The sequence below is a fragment of the Lissotriton helveticus genome, chromosome 11 (genome assembly GCF_964261635.1).
Source record: "Lissotriton helveticus chromosome 11, aLisHel1.1, whole genome shotgun sequence".
Classification (NCBI taxonomy): Eukaryota; Metazoa; Chordata; class Amphibia; order Caudata; family Salamandridae; genus Lissotriton; species Lissotriton helveticus.
In genome coordinates, this window is record NC_136072.1 from 235,739,789 (window position 1) to 235,758,951 (window position 19,163).

Consider the following 19,163-nt stretch of genomic DNA (forward strand, 5'->3'; position numbering starts at 1 on the left):
CCTGCTAACATATAAACGACATAAAAAAGTAGAAAATTTTCCACGGGTCCCAACTTTTCCACTATTGGGATTCTTGTTTTGGGTTGAACCGGTTGTGTAATTGATATAAAATGGGAGACAGTATCCTAGATCTTCCTATGGAAGCCTCCCTTCCCCGCAGTTTAGAGTACATGGTAAATGAGCATATAAACACTGACAACATGTCACATTCCACATCCTGTGGTCAGTCTTCTATAGTAGAAGAGGCTCCTTAAGCATGCGTTGATGCCAAGGAGGGCAACACTGACTCACCAGGTGTATCACCTCCTGGCGGACAAAAGGTCACAGTAGGTGTGAAGGACTTTATAGAGCTGCAAAGCGTGTGGTGGCTGTACCGTGCCATCGGGAGCTCAATAAGGAGCGCTCCACGCATTGTAAGTCAATGGGTGACGTGGACCTAGGCCCATTGCCAAATGGGCCGAGCAAATGCATCAAGTAATTACACAAACTCAGCATGGAGAAGGGTTAATTATTATGTAGCCTGCTTGTTATACAGTCAAAAACACAGCAAGGTGAATACAAAAATGAGGTGCGCAATAGCATGGAATCTAAAAAATGTATACATACATATGAATATTACATTATGTTAATCACATTTACATTTAAAAAAAATGTCTTAATAGGCGTGTCAATATTTAAAAGCTTAACATATATATTTTTTAAATTACAGGATCTTCAATGGGGACCAGCGTTCATTGGTTGATCGAATTGGGGGGGTGGGCATAGGAGGAATGATGATTTAGTACCTCATTTGAATCATAGTATGGGTGAAGAGGAGGCAGATATTCAGGACTGACTGTGCAAGGGAAGGCTGGTCCTTCAGTATGATCACGCCATCATCGTGTGAGGGGAACAAACTTAGGGGCATATTATCAACAGAACGCGATAATTATTGCAAAGCGCGCTTAGCGCGTTTTTTACTATTGTCGGCTATCGCTGGATTACATCGCCGTGTTAGCGGCATATTAGCAATGCTTTGCTCAGAGGCGATGTAAAATCCAGCGAAAGCGGTGAAAACCAGCAATAGAGCGACAATCCAGCGATATTTTGACAGCGCTAATGTAAAGCTTGCTAATAGGCAGGTGTGGACTCAGCCTGACAATCCACCTCCCATTGACAAGATGGCTAAGTCATGTTTTATTCAGGCGTTAAATACCAGCGATAATCGCGGTTAGCACAACTTTTATTATTGCCGCGTGGGTCTGGTTTGCAAAAAACACAGTTGATGGACAGAATGTAGAACAATGTCATACATTCACCCCAGTACAAGGATCTGGGCCTAAATCCATCGTTTTTTAATTTTTTTTTTGCACTCCACACCACCCTGGGTTAGACACTGGCTATATGCAAATCAGCTCTGATCGTGTGCCTCATGGGAACAGTCCAGTCCGAACTACCAAGCCATGTCTTTCCCAGACCGGAATCAAGCATCCAAGGACCGGTTTCTGGCTATCAGCCTTCATCAGCCTGGATAGCTTGACTCCAGTGGTGTGGAGAGCCTGGGACTCACGTCTGAGCATCCCCAGCCCACTCGGGGTGAAATTGCAAAAAACACAGTTGATGGACAGAATGTAGAACAATGTCATACATTCACCCCAGTACAAGGATCTGGGCCTAAATCCATTGTTTTGTTTTTTTTGTTTTGTTTTTGCACTCCACACCACCCTGGGTTAGACACTGGCTATATGCAAATCAGCTCTGACCCTGTGCCTCATGGGAACAGTCCAGTCCGAACTACCAAGCCATGTCTTTCCCAGACCGGAATCAAGCATCCAAGGACCGGTTTCTGGCTATCAGCCTTCATCAGCCTGGATAGCTTGACTCCAGTGGTGTGGAGAGCCTGGGACTCACGTCTGAACATCCCCAGCCCACTCGGGGTGAAATTGCAAAAAACACAGTTGATGGCAGCATTGGTAATAGAGGGAAGTAGTGTTTGCCACTGTTTCCATGTTGTTTTAGTGAGGAATGCCTACTTTGCATATCATTAGCGATAAATATCGCTGACATGCAAAGCAGCAAAAAAAACGGCTGGTATCGCAAGGAAACAAGCGTTAATGCATGTTAGCGAGTCCTTGTTGATAGTGCGATAGGAAAAACCGCCGATATGTGCCAGAAAAACAGCAAAACTTCTCTTGATAATATGCCCCTGAGGATCTTAAATGCATTCTGTGTTCTTTGTGGTTTGCTTTTTTACAACCCTCTCCAGTTTAGAAACAATAAACGGGTTCTCATTAGTGGCTTTCACAGAAAGTCTCACCTAATTGTAGTCATCGTTATGAGAGGTTTGTGATTCCGCCTGGGACCAGAAACCCTGTTACTGGCCCTATTGGCAATTATAAGGTCTGCACAGTTACAACAGTTGTTATCTTACCTCCTGAGATTTTGGAAGAAACTATGGAGAAAAGTGAGATAATACAGCTGTAACTGGACCCAGATTTACTGATAGTCCTTTGAATTCTGCATGCCCTAGAGTGGGACCCCTGGTATCATTGACAGCCTCAGCCCTGTGGCACTCATCATGAGACTCTGTGTGCATGCTAAAAGGAGCAGCTACAACCTCTAGTTGGTAGGGTGAACAAAAAATCTTAATGAGCAGCTGGCCCTCTGCGTGCCTTCTCAATTTCAACAGGAGATTTATTTATTTATTAATGATATACATAATAGAGTGTACAAAGCCACAGACAAAGCGGTTCACATGTAAAATGAAACTATACTTGTAACATTCTACGAGCGCATAGTCAAAGGTGTTGAAGACTAATGGATTGAAGGCATCATCTATCCCATGCTCAGTATCCCATGGCCCTTCGGGGCAGGGCTCAGATGGCTGCATTTTCAGAGATCCTCGCCTGCATAGTGGTGCGGATCTCTATGCCAAAACTGCATCTGCCTGTACTGATTATGAAACAGCTGAATTCAAGTGGCTGCCTAGATATTATTACTTGACATTCTTATTGTTTTTAGTAGAGAACTCCCCAAATCAGGGGTCTATGAAGATTAACAATTTTCTCTGTACATCAGGAATATTTTTATTTTCCTTACTGGACCACCATGAGTCACATGGCAGTGCTGGGTAACAAAAATCAATGGTCCACTCCCCCAGCCCCAATGGGTGGGATCTTCCACTACTGTGACCCATTATCACTAGCTCAAGGGACAACTGGTTAAGGCTTAACAGGCAGAATCCCAGTGATTCCTCCCATTTTAAAATGATGGAATCAAACCGGAGTTTTGCTGGGCAGGACCTCCACCAGTTTTTGGCAGAGATCCTGCTCCTCCAAACTTCCAATCAAGCCCGTAGTCCTTAACGAACATCCTGATAGGTCGGTGTCCAAGTCTTTACATAAGAAAAGCCGGTTATTATAGAGTCTGAAATTTTGTGGTACGTGATCCCTGAATCTTGGGGCTTGAAAGAAGAAGGCCAGGTTAAGGATTTTAGATTTTTTCGTGATTGGAATCTCAGGGAGATTTTTAGGATTTCACAGGACAGATACTCCTGGAAACCAATTTGAAAAGTGCAAATCACTACACCGCCGGATTGGTCCTAAACACAAGTGCAGTGTGCATGGAAGACTTCAGTGTGATGATTAGCTTGAGTTCCAACTCGGTTTCCAATTCACATTGTAGTAGAAAAAATACATTTGTGGCAAAATTGACTACCTGTTAAGAAGTTCGTTTTTACATATGTGTAATATTTATTCACACAGAAAAGGCTAAAATCGGAATAATTTCGTAAATTATTGTAAACAATTATATACTGTTTTGTCATAGTGGTCTTAAAGACTAAACAAATATAAAGAGTTTGATTCTGGAAAATTAAGACCTAGCCCTCATGTCCTCATTCCAGGTGTCTCTGAAATGTTCGCATCGGATGCAAACACTTTTAATTTGCTGTCCACAACTGATATTTCTTTCCAGCAGATTACCTAGTATCCCCAGATGTTCCTCCTCTGGGGTCCGTTCTTTCCGAGTTTTGAAAGTTCCATCTGTGTATTCACGGTACGCAGCTTTCTTGTACTTCGAGCCAATGAACCTGTCTTCTTTATTCAAATAAACGTTACCTGGGCTTAAAAACGGCATGCAATCATTAAGATCAAATCAACATAGTGTAAGTTTTATTAGCACATATTACATTTGTATCTATTATATGTATTTTCTTCTACTATATTAAACTTTTACAAATGTTGCCTGCTGGCTCAATTGACACCAGTTCTTCAGCAAAACATTAATGCATAAAGTGCAAAGTTGACAGTCACACAAATATCACCCTGGAGAAGAATAATATAAGTTGAGCGCCATCAATTTCTTTTTTCACCCACAGCATCACCATATGAACATTCACATTCTGAAGAAACATTAGAGTCTGTAAAGAAAAAAATTGAATTTCACGATTTGGAAAGAGCTGGAGACAATCTGCAGTTGGAAATAGCCACTTTCTGACAATTCCGTCATGTGACAATTAGAGCGATATGACTTAATTGTAGCTACAAGTGCAAATATTTCTCCTTTAGTACTTAAAGTGCAATTTGTGTTATAGAAGTGACACAAAAAGCCCCTTGTCAACGTGGAATACACCTGCAGATAGTCTCTTTCACTTCTTTCTGTAAGAGTAAAAGTCTTACTGCCATCCTATCAATTTTCTATGGCTGTGTAACTTGCCACCCGTTCTGCTTTTTAACAATAGTTTGTGGTGCCCCTGGTCTAGATGGATGACATGCTAGGACTTCATTCACAATCAACACACCTACTAATGGAAGGTGTTGGAGGATTCAACAGTTTCCACCACACCCATCACTGGGTGAAACTCACTTAAACATCAACCTAAAAATCAATCAGTCAGAGTTTGCCCACATAAGAAAGCATGACAAACAACAAACCATTGTTCGCCATTGATATTATTGTCGCTGTTGCCTTGCCCCTCAATTTAAGGAACGATTACCTGATTAGGAAAGATAGGTTATAGAGATAAAGGATCAACATCTTTGGGATTTTGGCATGTCCAGATAAGTAGTAATTTTTGGCATCCCAAATCACACTTCAGATGTCTTGATCATAGATGGGGAGTGCTCCTGTATTGGTTATTCATGAGCCATATAAGTATCACCAAACAGTCTGCTTTCTCTCTGATGCTCCTTTTGTTCTGTATACTCCCCCAAATGGCTGAGGACAGAAAATAGAGGGCTACCAGTTTATGAGAGGTCATTGAGAAGCAGAGCTCCAAAAGTATCATCAGCTCCGCAGGAGACTGTTCTGAAATAATCTTAGGTAATCCGATCTAAGGGAAACAGGAATTTTATTGAGGAACACAACATGAGTGTGGTTCCATACCAGCTAGCCAGGCACAGCTGTCACCAGCTGTAATATTACCACCCAACACCCCATTTAGAATGGTACACAAGTCTAAACTTACAAAAGCAAATGCAATGCTTTATATCACATCTCATGCCCTTCTATAAAAATACATATCTATAAATTAAGAAAAACAAAAAAAATACTTAATCGAATAAAACTGCAACACATAAGGAGGAGGCACAGCAACATGCTAATAAAACCAAAACATCAAAGGAATAAGAAAAACATGGGTGAAAACATGAGCAAATCAGAAATATCCTGTAAAGGAAACAAGTATTTAACTGACATAGTCTTGCAAATAACTTGGTGGTCTGCGGTTTCTATGACATACATCTCTGGTGATTTCCCAGCTATTTCTGACAGTGGAATCACCACTTCCTTCATGGGTGACCTTCATAAGACTACCACTTGAGTACAAATCTTCATCATGAATCCACATGAGCACACTGCACAATTCTTCATCTTCCCTCTTGCACTCCCCACCTTGTTGGTATAAGGCCAGCCTCCTGCGTTTCATGTTGTTACGAACCACCTGGTGTTGATAGATCTGTTTCACTTAGAAGCAACCCATGAATCTTGACAAAGATTTCTTCACTCCTCCATTTGCCCAATCACTTAATCTTAATCAATGATTGTGCTCACCACCCTTATCTAAACTCCCAGCAATCATTACCCACTCTTTCAACCCAGGATGGAACCAATTTGGAACCTGGACAACTACCACACATTAATTCATAAGGCAACCTTTGTGTCACTTTGAGTTCAGTTGTCTTATTTGCCCACACCATGCCATGCACCATCTCATCAATATTACAACCCCAAGCACAAGCCAACAGAATAGTCCCTTTTACCAACCAATAGGCTCACTAAGCTATGCCATTACCTGTAGGATATACAATGATGTGTGATGATGTGTGGTCCCAAACGAGGATAAACATTTCTGCATCTCACTTGAAGTGAGTTGCATACCATTGTGCGTTATCAATATAGAACGAACTACGTCTTCCAAAAATATTTGTTTAAGATTTTGAATAATAATGGTAGAAGTGATTTCCCTCCAAATGTTTAAGTACAACCACTTTGAATAAACATTCACCTCTACTAAAGCATACCTAAATTCAATTCTCAACTCATCCATAGGACTTGTACAATCCAAACACACACTGTACCAAGGTTTACCTGGGTTAGCGATTTTAGCCACAGAAGTCTGTATCCCCGCTTCTTTACATAAATTGCAATTCTGGACTAAGGATGAAACTTGATCATCTAAACATGGCCACCAAACCTGCATTTTCAGTTGTTTCTTAGTTAAGCTTTGAACTACGTGACCCCGATGAGTCAATGAAATAAGTCTAGGGCGTAAGCCAGAGGGTGGTATGAACCTTTTACCTCTCATAAGCAAATCTTCTCCACAAAGCGTTATCTCATCTATAATCTTAATATAAGGCCTTCAAGAAGATGAAATACAACTTTTTCTCCTAACCACACCCAGCAGTTGCACTACTTCTCTTAAGGTGGCATCAACTTTTATTTGTGCACCACTCCTCTGTGGTAAATGCACCTTCATCACAAAGAACCGCATCCTGCACAGAAGCTATAGACCCTTTAGTCTCCCTAGCTAAACAGCTGGTCCATCCATAACTCACCAATCAACATATAACCTTGATAAACAATCTGCTTGTACATTTCTTCGCCCTTGAATATGCTCTATTTCGTATAAATACTCAAGAAGCCTATTAGAAAGCCTCACTAGCCTTGCAAAGAATTTACCAGCACCACCAGGAAATAACACTTTCAGTAAAGGTTTGTGGTCTTATCGTAAAATAAATCTTGTCCCCCACAGGTAAGTCCAAAAATATTCAGTCCCCATGCAGCTGCTAGAACTTCCCTCTCAATCACGGCATAGTTTCTTTCAGAATCTGTGAATGTTCTTAATGTGAATGCCACCGTTTTTCTATCTTTCCATGCCTTTGATAGGGAACTGCACCAATGACTCTAGCATTTGATTCCACGGTAAGGATATATTTTAAACCTGTCTCAAAAGGCACAAAAATTCCAACATTACAAATCTATTTTTTATGTCCTCAAAACAACTTTGTTGTGTACTTCCCCAAGCAAAACTATAACCATTCCACAGCAAAAATTTAATATTTCCATGTTATCTGCAAAGTTCTCGACAAGTTTTAAGTAATATGCGATTAGACCCATAAATGAGCCCCAGTGATATTTATCCGAAGGAACAGGAGATAGTCTCACAAATAACCTTGATGAAAAACAAAACCATAATATATACTAATAATTTCCCAGAACTGGAATGGTCTGGAGGCATACAGATTCAGACAGAGGGCTTTTGATACCTTGGGGTATACATGACAACCAACTCACTGAGGGCATGGGAGAAAAACATCCAGTCCCAAATGATACCACTGTCCCAAACTTTTCAGTTCTGGACAAAGCTCCTGTAGTCTGTCCTGGGCCCCTCTTCAATATTCGAGAAGGTAGCCGTACCGTGCCTAATTCAACTGAAATGCTTACACTGTGTTTACTTCACACTGGAACAGTTATGAAAAATGTGAATGATAGCTTCTCGGGCATGCCTGGGATGTGTGACACACACAGGGACCTTCCTTCCTACAATATGAGAATGTGGGGCACTGCAGCTTTCCTGGGAAGGGGTACATACTTCTTTGGGGAGATACCAGGTTGGAGCTTACCGACAGACCCTAAATTTACCCTACTGCTTTTTGCAGTTAACGTCATTAGCAATAGATATCATGTCGCCCTCATGTGGCTGGGTCGAGTTGTCGCCAGATGGGACATCGAAAAGCATTGAAAGATGAAAATCCCCAGAGTTTGGAAAGATGGAAAGTTAGTCTAGATAGATGCATGAGTCTGGAATTCCCAGTATATGCGGGTTGGTATTAGCCACAAAAGCACCACAAGATATGGACAGCCTGGGCCCAATACAGGGGGAGTCTGTCTAGCACCACCAATGGTAGGCACCCCTTCCAAAAATGAGGACTCAGGACATTTGGAGATATACAGCTTCCATGAGTGGGGGAGGGGGTGGGATGGGAATGGGACTATTTTTCATTGATTACCAATATATGTCAGCGACTCCAGGGGGCCGCGGGGCAAGCAGGTGATTAAAGTGTCAATTTTGTGTTTTACAAGGTTGGATTACACTGTCATTGTTGATGTTTGTGTTACACCTAATGACATGTATCATATAAAAAACCCAGTGTTTATTCAACAACAGTACACACACAGTTAAATAGATTTATGTAGGGTTAAGGAAACAGCACTAGCCCTCTGCCATACAATAATCAGCAAAATTCCAGGAATTGAAGATAGTAATCTGAGAAATATTAGTTGACCAACCAATCTCTTTTTAATAACCCATAAAAGCCCCTTCTTTCAGAGAGGGATTTTTTAGAAGTCCATTTATAGGCATTGTCGTGGTCAATCCATTGATGTTTTGATCTCCAGGTGTCGAAAGAATACTTGAGTCCAACTCCAGGACAAAGTGTCAATCGTAACAATACATTACAGGTCCCTTCTATGTAGTCTATCCAACATAAAGAACAAAACAAAACAAAGTCTAAAATGCGTTACAATCTGATAAAAACTAAGAAATGAAGAAGTACACCATCAGTGAATCCATGATGTGAATCAAAACACAAATAAATGCTACCAGTTCTAATATACAATGAGAGTGTGAGGGAACCTTTATCACAACTCATGGGGAGAGAAACGCTCAATAGCAAGGAGAGAACCCTTGAGCTGCCACCTCCCCGTGAAATAACAGAGTAAAACGACCCTCATACAAACCAAAGGAATATAGCATGCAACTCCTAGAATAGTGAATCCACAAAAATGTAGGAAAGAGAGATTGAGCCTTCCTTCATTTTCCCATCAGTTTCACGTGTTGTCTATCTCTTAAACTTAGGGGATCGTGGTGTTTTCCTCTCGCAAGAACTTCTTGTGTAATGAGGACCAACTCCTAGAAAAGCACTACACTTCAGTGCTTCTTGCAACTACTTACAAGGAATAAATCCTAATAAGGCACAGAAAGAGGACAATAATGTCACAAATTAACAAATAACCAGTGAAGACAGACCTGATCCAATAAACCAGGATCAATTAAGACAAAAGTCATGTAATGATCTTGCCAAGCATCAAACTCCTTATCATAAATGAAGCACTGCTCACAGTATCCTTAGCAAGAACAATCTGTGAAGATAGGATGATCCAAACATTAAACCTCGAAACGAAATGTGCAAAACAAATTCTGCATGTTCCATAAGAGACGTGGATGGAGCAGTTTAACAGGATATATAAGTGATCTGTTCGTGAAACAGCACCTGTGCCATTGTTCCTCCGTCCCTAGGCCTGGTATTAGAATTAGATGCAAGTCTCTGGAGCTGGAACAGTCAGTGGCTTAAGACAAAATAATGAGGATCCCCTGCAGAATATGATTAGGGGCCTCCAGTATCCAATGTATTGTAAACATTCATAGTCTTTGGCCTAAATTGTGACCCTTTGAAGTTTTGGGGCCCCGTACACTGCAGGACCTGTGTTGCACCCTGGCATCAGGTGGGGAACTTTCTCAGCTAGAGGAAGATTGTCAAGATGGTGAAGTCAATACACATAAACTGTTTAGAGCTTTTTACACACTCCTTTGCAGTCCAGTGTCTGGGAAAGGACAGGATCTGGTGCACAATCATCTTACGCTTGGGCTTTCTGAAAGCTGTTAGATATATAAACAAACTGGGGGGAGCAAGATCAAAGTCCCCAGTGGAATTAGCCAGGGCAATGTGGGAGCTCTGTCTCCGCAAGAGAGTGTTGCTGATACCACAGTCCATTCCAGGACCATGCAACATGGTGGCAGATTGGTACTCAAGGAATCTCTACGACAGCAACTGGCAGCTGGATGGTCAGATTTTCCAGAACCTCAACAGGATTTGGGGACTATTCGATATAGACATGTTTGTTTCCGGATAGACACCTCTGTTGGAGGTACATCAGCTGGTAGCCAGATCTGGAAGCTATAGTGACTGAGGCTTTTCTTCCAGACTGGTGGAAATCATTATGCTTTTCTGCCAGTCACCATGATATCCACGTGTGTGGTTCAGAATCTTAGGCATTTAGCAAAGTTGGTCTTGAGACACCGCTTTGGATGTCACATATTTGGTACCCTTCCCTTCTGGAGCTCTTGGTGGGCTATCCAATTAGTCTGACACTCTTTCCAGACCTATTAAGGGATCCTCAGGGTCAGTATCACACTCTGGTTCTAAAGTGCAATCTAACGCTGGGGCATTGAGCCTCTCTCGTTGTTTACGGATATGTCAGGACATTTGACTCTCTGGATGTCTCTACAATGTATTTTTCCATAGTTTGGATCCAGTTTACCATTACAAGGTGTACCAAGAATACCTCCACGGCTATAGAGTTCCCATAATTTCTTCACATCTTAAACTGTGTGTGAATAAGTATTATGTTAAGGTATCTGATAACCTGAAACAATAAAATGCTCAATTAGTCATTTCTCTGCTTAAGCCATTTACTCCAGGGGGGAAACATAATTTACGACGCAACTTTCACTACGCAGTACCTTTACAACGCAGGTTTTACAACGAAAGTCATTACAACGAATTGTGCTGGGGGCGCCGCAGGATAGGGAATAGTTTAATTTACTATCCAAAACCTGCCCTACTATCCACGGGGACTGGAGTTGGAATAGTAAATTTAACTATTCCACTATCCAGCGCCCCCCAACGCAAGTCGTTGTAACGACTTGCGTTGTAAAACCTGCGTTGTAAAGGCATGCGTAGTAAAAGCATGCATTATGATTACATACATCCACTCCAGGGTGATGGCGCTGGCGAGGGTTGATAGAGAATATCCTGGGGCTCATTCTGCACGAGTGGTAATGTCTGCAATGGCCTTTTGGGTGGGTGCTAGCTTGAAGGGAATCCCTACGTCTGCTGATTGGTCTGGAGTTTAACATTTAAGACCTTTTATTGTAAGCCGATAAAACACACGGCAATTACAGTGGTGGAGATGCTTTGGACTTCTGTAATATGAGCCTCCTGTGTTGTAATAAAATGAACTGCCCTTTGTGAAGGAGAGATCTGCTTTTATTGAAGACAAAGGAGACAAGGGTTATTCCACCACTGGTGTCCATGCACACTTTTGTGACACTTTGGCACCATATCTTTTTGATTATTCCTAGTGCCAATCTGAACAAGTGAGGTAACGTATGATTCGCCAGTCAGTATCTGCTTGGAAAAAAACACTACTTTGTGATGGAGGAGGAACTTTTTATGAAGCATTCATCAAGAAAGAGATGAAGTTACATGGTTGCTCCTTTATTTACTGTTATTTTTACAGTGTTTTAGTTCTCCCATGGACCTTAAACTTCAACTATCAATAGGAGGATATGAATTATAGACGGTCCCTATTAACTGGCTTTTACTTATTTTTCACACAATGTTACTTCCTGCCCAGGAGAGCAGGACTGTGGGAAAAGTAGTTTACTTTAAATGAACTAGTTAAATAAACAGAAGAAAAAGAGACTGCATAATGTTCTGTAATAAAACCAGGACTCTCCTTCACTGCTGCCTAGGAGAATCGGATTACAAATTGGGGGTCAACCCGGTAGTCAAGGGACCTGGGTAGTTAGGTGGTATAGAAGAAATGGTCCCTGATCTGTAAGGAGTAGCTTTAAGTATTATAAAAAACATTCATTGACAAAATTGTAGCACACTATCGTTTATTCACATAGTGTCAAAACTTTTTTTCTTTGTATTTTTCATTTCATAATTTTATACTATTATAGTTAACATCTTAACAGTGCCCACTGTACAGGGAAGGGGAAGGATTGTGCAGTGTTCAGGAAGGTGTGGGTGGGTGAAGTGACAATTCAATTGTAGGTTGCTTTCAACAATTGAAAATGGCTTCTCAGGGGAGCCTTGCCGGAATTAATCCAAAATTAAGTAAACATCATTGTAACATCACATTGTAACAAGTGTACTAAATCACACTCTGATTATGTGGATTGGTTGATAGTCGACGTTTCAACCCTCGTTGTAGGAATGTTGCCCCTTACATGGCGGATCTTCTTCAGGACAGTGAAGGGGGTGGGCAATTCCTATAGGGGAAAGGTATTTACAAAACCGATTACTAAGGATTCATTTAATGTAGACTACTTACACAAGGGTACAGTAAACAACATCATACGTTAGTATTACCTTAAGACCAAGGGCAAAAGGCAGGGTACCAGGCTAGTTTCTATTTTTATCGGCTCAAGGAGCAACCAGTATTAGCAGTTAAAATTAATTCGGGAAAGTGTTCAAAAGGATCTAAGATATTAAATGGGATTGCAATATCTATTAGATCGATAAGGTTTTGAATTGCTACACGGATTATCATGTAGATGCAGTGTTGCAGAGATATATTTTTAAGGTACTGGATCTGACTCACAACAGAAGTTGAGTGGGCTCTTTGGAGAACAGTAAGCTGTTACCTTGTATAACGATTGTGGGGACGTTATGAAGTTACACTTTGTACTTTAACGACAACGGCATTCCTAAAGATATAAATACAGGGATTTAGTATACTCATATGCGGATTAAAACCGGTGAAGCTTAGATACCGGCTCGCTTATTACCTTGTATATGGTAGAGAGTCCTTGATTGATTGGCAATCTAAAGAAAAATGATTGAATCAGATAGATGGTTGGATACGGATGTCACATTTTCTTTCTAATTAAAGTATGAAAGTAATAATAAGTAACCCTGCTTGTACCTGTATTCAAGCGTACCGATCTAGGCACAGGTCCTAGTCCAACTCTGACTCGGTCGCTGTAATTAAAAACGAAACTCAATCAGGCTCGATGTGACACACAGCCTAGTCGTGAATTAATAAGGCAGAAAAGTATTGCTCGCTCTTACCTAAGGAACCGGGTCAGAGCACTTCGTCCCCGGCTTCAGTCACTTCCAACGTTAACTCGGGAGTGTGGCGCTCGCGTTCCAAGTGCATTGTATTAGACCACTTCCGCACCACGTGACCGCGAGGGTAATGGAAGAAAGCCTAAGCTGGTTACCGTGGTTACCAGGACGCTCACGACAGCGAACTACTAAGACTGGGGTTCCAATATAATTGTATGCAGCAGCCTTCCATAATTAATTTACGAAGGAAGTGTTGCCACACTTTATCCCGAATTTTTAAGACCAGTTGAATTACGATATAAGGGTTTTAATTATAATTGCGTGCAACAGACTTCCTTAATTTACGATGGAAGTGTTGCAACACTTTATCCCGAGTTTTTAAGACCAGTTGAATTAAGATATAAGGGTGATCAGGTATTGTTATTATCCACCAGGATGGGTGTCTGGGGTACGATTACTTATTGGCTACAGTGTAAAGAAATTAGATTTGTATTAATAGCCGTATGTTTTGTGTTTTAATATTATCAATAAATTCAGTCATATGTTATACAGGTGGTATATATAGGAAGCTCTTATTTATTCATAAAAAAACCTCTTTTTTATTCATAGAAAACGCCCCAGCAATACATGAATAATTCCATAAAAGAACCAGCATATGATGTTTTTCGACCACGTAATTGCCATCGCAGGGTATTAAAGCGGTCTAGAGAGTATTGGGGAGTAATTGGATCATACTAGAGCATTAATAGAACATTAATAGAACATTGCATGGGGTACCATTGGAAATCCAAACATATATTGTTATGGTCCACAACCACGTAACTGCCTCACAGGGTGTTAAAGTGGTCCCTATAATGTTCCAGGATAAAATCATTAGAACATATTTCATATCAAAGGACCACGTAATTGCCTCACAGGGTATTATGGTGGTCCAGGTTTACATGGAGAACTAGGAATTCAAGCCTATACGGTTCCTGCATTATGGACAGTGACCCTTATACGTTAGATTGTAGACATCTGTATGAAACTGCTGTCTAATTCATTCAGTCCTTCATTGATGGAATTGAAATGAGTTATCCATTTCATTTCTCGCAAATTTAGTAAGGAGCTAATGTTACCACCTCTAGGTCCCAGAGTAACTTTCTCTAGGACAGTCCATTTGAGGTCTTCAGGTGCATGTTTTAGCGTTTTGTCTGGAGTATTGTAAAAGAGAGTTTCTTTCCGCCGGTTTTCTGTAAAGAGTAGTACAGAGTTTGTCCTCTTGTGTGTAGATGGTTAGATCCAGAAAATATAATGATCCAGGATAAAATCATTATACCATATTTCATATCAAAGGACCACGTAATTGCCTCACAGGGTATTATGGTGGTCCAGGTTTTATTTATTATTTATTTATTTTATTTTTTAAATTTATAAGGCGCAACAGCTACCCAAAAAGGGTTTCCCGGCGCCGAGACACAGCATAATGATGGCAGGGAATTTCTGGCTATTCTAGTTATTGTTCGAATAGCCAAGTCTGAACATGCCTTATAAACCTAGCATGGTTCTCCTCCTTTCGAAAGAAGGGAGGGAGTGCGTTCCAGAGGGATGGTCCAAGGTGGGCAGAAGATCTGCCTCCCATTCTTGCCAGTTTGAATCTTGGTACGTAGAAGTTGGCAGCTGATTGCGAGCGAAGGATTCGCTTGGGAGTGTAAGGATGAGCCAACGCTAGGAGGTATTTGGGTGCAATGCCTGCTTTGATTCTGAACATGTAGTTCAGGGCTTTAAAAACGGATTCTGCTTTCTACCCTGAGCCAGTGGAGGTTTACATGGAGAACTAGGCATTCAAGCCTATACTTGGGAGGTTCCTGCATTATGGACGGTGACCCTTATACGTTAGATTGCAGACATCTGTATGACACTGCTGTCTAATTCATTCAGTCCTTCATTGATGGAATTGAAATGAGTTATCCATTTCATTTCTCGCAAATTTAGTAAGGAGCCAATGTTACCACCTCTAGGTCCAAGAGTAACTTTCTCTAGGACAGTCCATTTGAGGTCTTCAGGTGCATGTTTTAGCGTTTTGAAATGGTCAACAAGAGAGGCGCCCAACGTTTCACATCTAATACGACTACAATGTTGCAAAATTCTTGATTTCACCTTTTGCTGTGTTTGCCCTATATATATCATCTGACAAGGGCATACAATACAATAGATGACATCCATGGTATTGCAGTTTGTGTAGTGTTTTAGAGCAATTTTGTGATCTTTATGCACAAACTCTTTGATTTGTAAGGTGTACTCACAGGCTTTACAGTTACCACATCTGTGGTGTCCAACAATGGGTTTTAGGTTCCACATCGAGGTGAGTGACGGTGGTGTGGGTGTCTCAAGGAAGGAACTGACCACATGCTCTCGAATATTTTTAGCCTTTTTGAACGAATGCATGGGCGGATTTCTTATTCCCACATCGTCACTGATCAAATTCCAATATTTGTTTACAGCTTTTTTGATCTCATTGCTCTTCGTAGAGAAGGTCGTCACACAAATTAGGCGGTCTGGTTCGGGTTCATCTCGTGTATTTCCTTGCAGGAGGGATTCCCGAGGGCTGAACCATGCTCTTTTCCTTGCTCGTTTGACCAAACGCTTGGGATATCCTCGATCTGTCAAGCGTTGGATTAGTTCTTCAGACTCTGCCATATAATTGTCTTTCAAGGAACAATTTCGCCTTACACGCAAGAATTGCCCAAAAGGCAAATTATCGCGTAATGCCCTAGGATGGTGGCTGGAGTATTGTAAAAGAGAGTTTCTTTCCGCCGGTTTTCTGTAAAGAGTAGTACAGAGTTTGTCCTCTTGTGTGTAGATGGTTAGATCCAGAAAATTTAAGGTAGAGGAACTGGACTCCATGGTGAACTGAATGTCGGGGGACCTAGCATTGAGCCATGTGTGGAATTCAGTTAATTGTGACTTATCCCCCTCCCAAATCATGATGATATCGTCTATGTAGCGCATCCATGTCATAATCATAGATCTGTATGGGTTAACATTGTTCAATACAAAATGTTGCTCATGTGTGGCCATGAAGATAATCGCTAAATTAGGGGCAAAGGCCGCCCCCATTGCGACTCCTTTAGTCTGAACGTAAAAGTAATTTTGAAAGACAAAAAAAATTCTCATCATAGCGATCTTTAGCAATAATGTGATGAATTTGGTAGGTACATAGGCAGGTGCTGTTCTTTGATCAAGCACCCTGGTAATCACTTCGATAGCTTCTTCTTGGGGAATGCTTGTATAGAGTGAAACAATGTCACTGGTGACCAATAGTTGGCTAGTTGGGTCAAACGGTAAGCCATCAACGATAGTAATAGTATGGGTAGTGTCTCGTAGATAGGTGACAGTTGTTTCGGCAATGGGTTTTAAAAAGAAATCGATATATCGACACAAGGGTTCTAATATGGACCCACACCCAGAGACTATGGGGCGTCCTGGGTCTGTTCAAGTCTTTATGAATTTTGGGTAATGTATAAATGGTAGGGGTCCGGGGATTTTTTTGGTTAAGGTATGGAAATTCTTGTTCTGATAGGAAGCCTTGGTCCAATCCTTCTCTGGTCACGCACATTATTTCAGATGCCATATCTTGAGTAGGGTCGCCTGGGAGTTTCTTGTAGCTTACACCATCGTTTAGTTGTTTCATAACTTCAGCTTTATATTTGCTGATGTCCTGGATCACAATGGCTCCGCCTTTGTCGGCCGGTTTAATGACGATATTTTTATTATCTCTCAGATTCTGCAAAGCAAGTTTTTCATCTCTGCTGATGTTGAATTGGGTATACTTTTCTTTTGAGAGTATACTCTCAACGTCGCTCATTACCACAGATTCACATGCCAGAATTATTTTAGTCATCATATGGGCTGGTGGTACATAAGTGGAGGGAATTCTTAGTCCTGTACGTGTTTGAGGACTAGTGGATGGAGACTTCCGGATATGATACCTTAATCTTACTTTACGAAAGAATTTGAACAATTCAGTTTTGATATTGAATGCATTAGGAACTGCCGTGAGGACATAAGATAAGCCTCTTCTGAGCACTCTTCCTTCGTTCTCAGTCAGGGTGTGGTTTGATAGATTCACCATAGGACTTTCCTTCACCACCTGTAGTTTTTCCGGCGGGTCGACCTCTCTTCGTGTTCTTCTTGGTTGAATCTGACCTGTTTGCACGCAATTATAATTAAAACCCTTATATCGCAATTCAACTGGTCTTGAAAATTCGGGATAAAGTGTGGCAACACTTCCTTCGTAAATTAATTATGGAAGCGAGCAATACTTTTCTGCCTTATTAATTCACGACTAGGCTGTGTGTCATATCAAGCCTGATTGAGTTTCGTTTTTAATTACAGCGACCGAGTCAGAGTTGGACTAGGACCTGTGCCTAGATCGGTACGCTTGAATACAGGTACAAGCAGGGTTACTTATTATTACTTTCATACTTTAATTAGAAAGAAAATGTGACAGCCGTATCCAACCATCTATCTGATTCAATCATTTTTCTTAAGATTGCCAATCAATCAAGGACTCTCTACCATATACAAGGTAATAAGTGAGCCGGTATCTAAGCTTCACCGGTTTTAATCCGCATATGAGTATACTAAATACCTGTATTTATATCTTTAGGAATGCCGTTGTCGTTAAAGTACAAAGTGTAACTTCATAACGTCCTCACAATCGTTATACAAGGTAACCGCTTACTGTTCTCCAAAGTGCCCACTCAACTTCTGTTGTGAGTCAGATCCAGTACCTTAAAAATATATCTCTGCAACACTGCATCTACATGATAATCCGTGTAGCAATTCAAAACCTTATCAATCTAGTAGATATTGCAATCCCATTTAATATCTTAGATCCTTTTGAACACTTTCCCGAATTAATTTTAACTGCTAATACTGGTTGCTCCTTGAGCCGATAAAGATAGAAACTAGCCTGGTACCCTGCCTTTTGCCCTTGGTCTTAAGGTAATACTAACGTATAATGTTGTTTACTGTACCCCTGTGTAAATAGTCTCCATTAAATTAATCCTTAGTAATCGGTTTTGTAAATACCTTTCCCCTATAGGAATTGCCCACCCCCTTCACTGTCCTGAAGAAGACCCGCCATGTAAGGGGCAACATCCCTACAACGAGGGTCGAAACGTCGACTATCAACCAATCCACATAATCAGAGTGTGATTTAGTACACTTGTTACAATATGATGTTACGATGATGTTTACTTAATTTTGGATTAATTCCGGCAAGGCTCCCCTGAGAAGCCATTTCCAATTGTTGAAAGCAACCTACAATTGAATTGTCACTTCACCCACCCACACCTTCCTGAACACTGCACAATCCTTCCCCTTCCCTGTACAGTGGGCACTGTTAAGATGTTAACTATAAGAGTATAAAATTATGAAATGAAAAATACAATGAAAAAAAGTTTTGACACTATGTGAATAAACGATAGTGTGCTACAATTTTGTCAATGAATGTTTGTTATGATACTTAAAGCTACTCCTTACATATCAGGGACCATTTCTTCTATACCACATAACTAATCAGGTCCCTTGACTACCGGGTTGACCCCCAATATGTAATCCGTTTTCAGTGCAGGTAATCACCTGTGAGGTCGCTCCCTTTCCCACACGAGATTTTATGTAGATCCACTATGGTGGACGCTGAAACCTTATCCTACACAGAGGATTACATCAGACAACTCATACAGGAACGGGCTAATGATTTTCTGTCTGACAGTACACCTGGAATCGATTTTAGTCTGCACGACAAAATCGCACGCTTGGAGCGTCTCGAAAAGA

The 19,163-nt window shown here is 41.0% G+C and overlaps 1 protein-coding gene across 2 annotated transcripts in view; it reads right to left on the reverse strand.

Moving 5' to 3' along the window:
* The window catches only part of LOC144792820 (ceruloplasmin-like), a 477,616-nt gene that overhangs the window by 167,606 nt on the left and 290,847 nt on the right, over positions 1 to 19,163 (reverse strand). For both annotated transcript variants that reach the window (XM_078668018.1, XM_078668019.1), the window contains exon 13: positions 3,963 to 4,102. In XM_078668018.1, coding sequence (XP_078524144.1) covers positions 3,963 to 4,102 — 140 coding nt within the window. The remainder of the gene's footprint in view (positions 1 to 3,962; positions 4,103 to 19,163) is intronic.